Genomic DNA, 4,402 nt, shown 5'->3' on the forward strand with positions numbered 1-4,402 from the left:
CTCTCTCTCTCTCTCTCTCTCTCTCTCTCTCTCTCTCTCTCTCTCTCGTTTCTAGCTTATGTAAAATCAAATACGGTTGTCGGAGACTCAAAGCACTCAACAGGTGTAGTATTAGCTGAAATCGTACGCGCAAATATACCCGTGAAAAATGGCGTCGTTCACTTAATTCACCGTCCGCTAATGGTAGTTGACACAACTGTCAAGCAATTCCTTGAGGTATGGACTATGTTCTTTTTATTCCCTTTAATCTCGATCTCATGTTTTTGATTTAGCAAATTAAATCTTTTTACGTGTGTTAATTCCCCCTTCGTTTCCACTATATAATTTCGTTTTATTTTCTTTGGTCTTGTGTTTATTGTCCTGAGTTGAAAAATTCGTTGTGAACATGGAAAAAAAAATGAAGGAAAGAAACAAAGAAAATGAACTGGGTATGGAATGGGCAAACGAGAACGAACGAAAATCGTTATGATATCAAATGTTCAGGTTCTAAAACATGAATGCTGCAGCACTGGACTGGCTGCTTGGTGCACAGGTGTTGAATCTTTTATCTCGTGCCAACTGGTAATCATGTTCCACGGAATGCACGAGAAAAATAATTGTCTCAAGGCGTAGTGCAGCTGCCTGAAAAAGTGTGTCTACGCTCTACACCATCCCCTCTCACTCTCACGATCCTTGATATTGTCTCAAAAAAGAGAGAGATAGAGGTTCTTTATTTTCTCAACTATACATACTAGCATTGACACACACACAAAAACTCACACCGAACAATTCCGATGATATGAAAGTGAGACAAGGTCTGATACAAACTCACACGAGAGCAACGTGAAAAAAAGAAACGTCGACAACCGGCTTGAATATCCAATTTTAAGCAATGGAACAGTGGGGAAACGATTAAGATTTTTTAATTAAATTCTATCACAAACGAAAAATGTAAATGAACACATTAATTGAAACCCTTCAACACATTATACATATACGATTGCCAGTGTTGCCACTATCTAAACTCGCACGTCGATTCATGTGTATGAATGGCAAAGTGAACGACATGATTTTCTAGCTTGATTAAGAAAAACCCGCACAAACACACACACGGCGACGCACACCTATCGGAAAATGGGCGAATGGAAAATACTATGTCGATTTAATTGAATTTCCAATGTTGGTTGCTTCTATTCTTGCGCGTATTTTGCTGCATACTCAAGTGTGACGTGTGTGTGTGTGTGTGTGTGTGTGCGAAAGTGTATGGCCATGTATACCTTTCGTTTTGCTCGTCGCATTTTTCCTTCCAGTAAAAGTACACAAGAATTTCCATTTCTCATTTAAATGAATTTAAATGGCATCGGTGAAAGAAATGTCGTTGGTGACGTCGATTCTTGTGTTTCAGTCTCGTGTTTTTTTTTCGGGTGGAAAAAAAACCAATGCAATTTCTGTTATAAACGAGATGCTTTTTTTTCTCCTGCTCAAAATTCTATGTGACCAAAAATGATGGAGATCACCTTCATTTTTCTCATTCTTTTGTCCACACAATTTTTTCTCTCTCTCGACCAGTCAAAAAACAACATGAAGCTTCATTCGCCGCCATATTCAGTTAAAATATTTGAAGAGAGATTGTAGTGTACAGGTACACGGATATATGTTGTTGCCGTTGTTTGTGTGTCATTTGCAACCGTGTGTACCGAGAGAAATTCATGAAAAGATAAACACGTTTCATTTGTGAATATTGCCGTAATACAAACGTCGTCGTCGGTATGGGTGTGGGTACGAGTGTGTGTGTGTGTGCAAAAGCAACGATAATGGCGGACAATGGATGAGTAGCCACAAAAACCGACTTTCGTACTGACTGAACGTTTCAATTGGTAGCTCGTTTAAATGATGATGGCTGGTGTTTCAGGCCATTTTACCGAAGTTAATGTCGTTATTCTTCACCTGAACGGATAATAACCGAGCATTATTTTCAATTTTCAACGATGAATCTGAATAGAATGATTGATGTTCATTCCGTGTCCGTTTGCTGAACATCATGATGAGTCAGTTCGCACACACACACACACACATACACACATACATCCGTACAAATGCAAGAAGCGTTTTAATGATGCGACACAGCATCAAAACAGTCGGCGATGCGCTTGGTCAGAGAAAGCCTCCCAAAAAATATCCCGATTGTGAAACATCGAGCGTTCGCTCGCTCATTTTCTGCCATTCTCTCGCAAAAATGGCACGTTTCTTCCACATTTGATTTATTCACATTTTCTCGAGCGGTTTAAGGACTGTTTTTGCTGGCACATATAAACCATTTATGGTCCGCATGCAAAAATCGTACGCTTGTTTTTCATTTTCACCTGGCTGTAAAATCAAATCAAGCTGGCCAGGCCGGGCCACCATCAAGTGCAGAGGGTCAAAGAGTGAGGCAGCAAATTGATTAAAAATTGTTTCATGTGCCCTTAGCGCGACGATCGGCGTTTGATTGCAATCATGTTTAAATCTATGAACATTCAAAGTGTATCCATGCATACGGCCATGGTGTAGTAATTCTCTAATAATGCTCGTTTCAACATTCAATAAACATATCCAGTTTGAGGCTGTGTAGTCACTTGGCCCACAGTGACCGTTGCTAATCCACACCGCATTTGAGCCACACCAAAAGCCAAATATAATTCGTGCATACTCCAGAAACGATGGCGGTGGTGACGTGACTTGTCGTGCTCGAAAATTCCATTTCTTTCACAACGAACCTTCACTTAAATCATACATAATTCTTATGACATTATGATTTTTTTAACGGTTATATTACACACATTTTTATGTGATGAGAATTATAAGTTTTTTTTTCGTTTTTCCTTTCGTTGATCCTTAATTTCATCCATTATTTCCATGTAACGATGAAAGCTCTAAGAAAAAAAAATCCAATAACCTAAATGAAAATTTAAAAGAAAAGCAAAATTATTAAAATGCCACTCCATCATTGAAGCCCAGACGATATAAGCTCCTGTAATAATGCGCACACATATACACACAGTTTTGCTTGTCTAGAGAGAATCAGCAACGCAGAAATGAAAAAAAAAATTAAAATTTAGCTAGATGTATGATGCCATTGATCTGATCTAATAGCTGTTGTATTACTGTGTATGACACAGAGATTCCGTTCTTGATTTCGAATTTATTCTTGTTTTGGTATCATTTTGAATTTGATGTGTCTGTGTGGTAGCGTGCACCTTATTTTACATACACAAATGGAATAATATTAGGCATAGAATGAATATTAAATTGGCAAAGTAACGCACCATGATTGAATCCAGGCACCTGTTTTCAATGGCAAACACTTATTCAGTTAATCAATTATTCTTCATTTTACATACATTTAACATTTCCGTTGATTCTGTGTACAGAAAAAAAGACCAGATTATTTGAAATTCATTTTTTTGTTCCTTTCATGTTGATATGAAATTTTCATTTTTACACGAAAAGCTCATTTGTTGGAAAAGTAAGAGAAAAAAAAGACGGAATGCCCAGTTTATACAATGAAGACTTGAAAATTTTATAAGCCATAAAATCAATGATGACCTCATTTCACTTATTCCTTTTGAAATGCAACATTTTTCAACTCCCCGCAAAATCAAAGACCTATAGGTATACCTTAGATCCTTCGTCATTTCCCCTTCATTTTATCTACCTTCCACCTCAATCGTCCCACTCACATAAAACTCAGACCAAATGAACAAAACACATAAACACATAATTAGTCTTAAGAAATTCTTATTTCTAGGAAATTTTTGTTGTGATTAATCATTTGTTTAATTTTTTTTATCGCTTTCTATGTACGGTTACGGATGATGTGCTTGAAAAATGCTAATGAAACAAATTAATAACTCTCAAAACAAAAAACAAAACAAAAACAACACAAAAAAATATATTTAAATCCTATTCAAAATAATAACACAACTCATTGTGCATTCATGTAAACAGTCCTTCAAGGTAATGAATTATTTACAAACTTTTAATTCTGATTATGTTCGTTTTCTTTCATCTTCGTTCTGTTTTCTGCATGCTTTTCTATTTGCAAACCAGTTTCTATTTAACTGCACTCTATCTCTGTTCTGTATGTTTTGGAATTGTTTGTTTACTTTGCTTTGTTTTTTCGTTGTGCTTTCCTCTACGTATAAGCATACAAATATAATTTTTTTTTTCCACACAGTTTCCGTATTTATTTTTTCGTTATGTTTGACATCAATCTCAGTTGGTTTTTATTTAGGTTTGATTGAAAATTCGCAGCATGAGACTGGCGTAAACTGGCTTCGAATCAGACGAACACTTTTTACAACATTCAAAAGTACAACATATTTTTTTCTGTGCTCACTCTCTCTCTCTCTCTCTCTCTCTCTCTCTCTCTCTCTCTCTCTCT

General features: G+C 36.5%; 1 protein-coding gene across 6 annotated transcripts in view; it reads left to right on the forward strand.

Moving 5' to 3' along the window:
• LOC129578847 (fasciclin-1) overlaps positions 1–4,402 on the forward strand; it is a 100,752-nt gene that overhangs the window by 72,698 nt on the left and 23,652 nt on the right. For all 6 annotated transcript variants that reach the window (XM_055468035.1, XM_055468031.1, XM_055468033.1 and 3 more), the window contains exon 8: positions 56–216. In XM_055468035.1, coding sequence (XP_055324010.1) covers positions 56–216 — 161 coding nt within the window. The remainder of the gene's footprint in view (positions 1–55; positions 217–4,402) is intronic.

This window comes from Sitodiplosis mosellana, unplaced genomic scaffold (genome assembly GCF_009176505.1).
Source record: "Sitodiplosis mosellana isolate CC-2019 unplaced genomic scaffold, AAFC_SMos_1.0 Smas_scaffold_6226, whole genome shotgun sequence".
Lineage (NCBI taxonomy): Eukaryota > Metazoa > Arthropoda > Insecta > Diptera > Cecidomyiidae > Sitodiplosis > Sitodiplosis mosellana.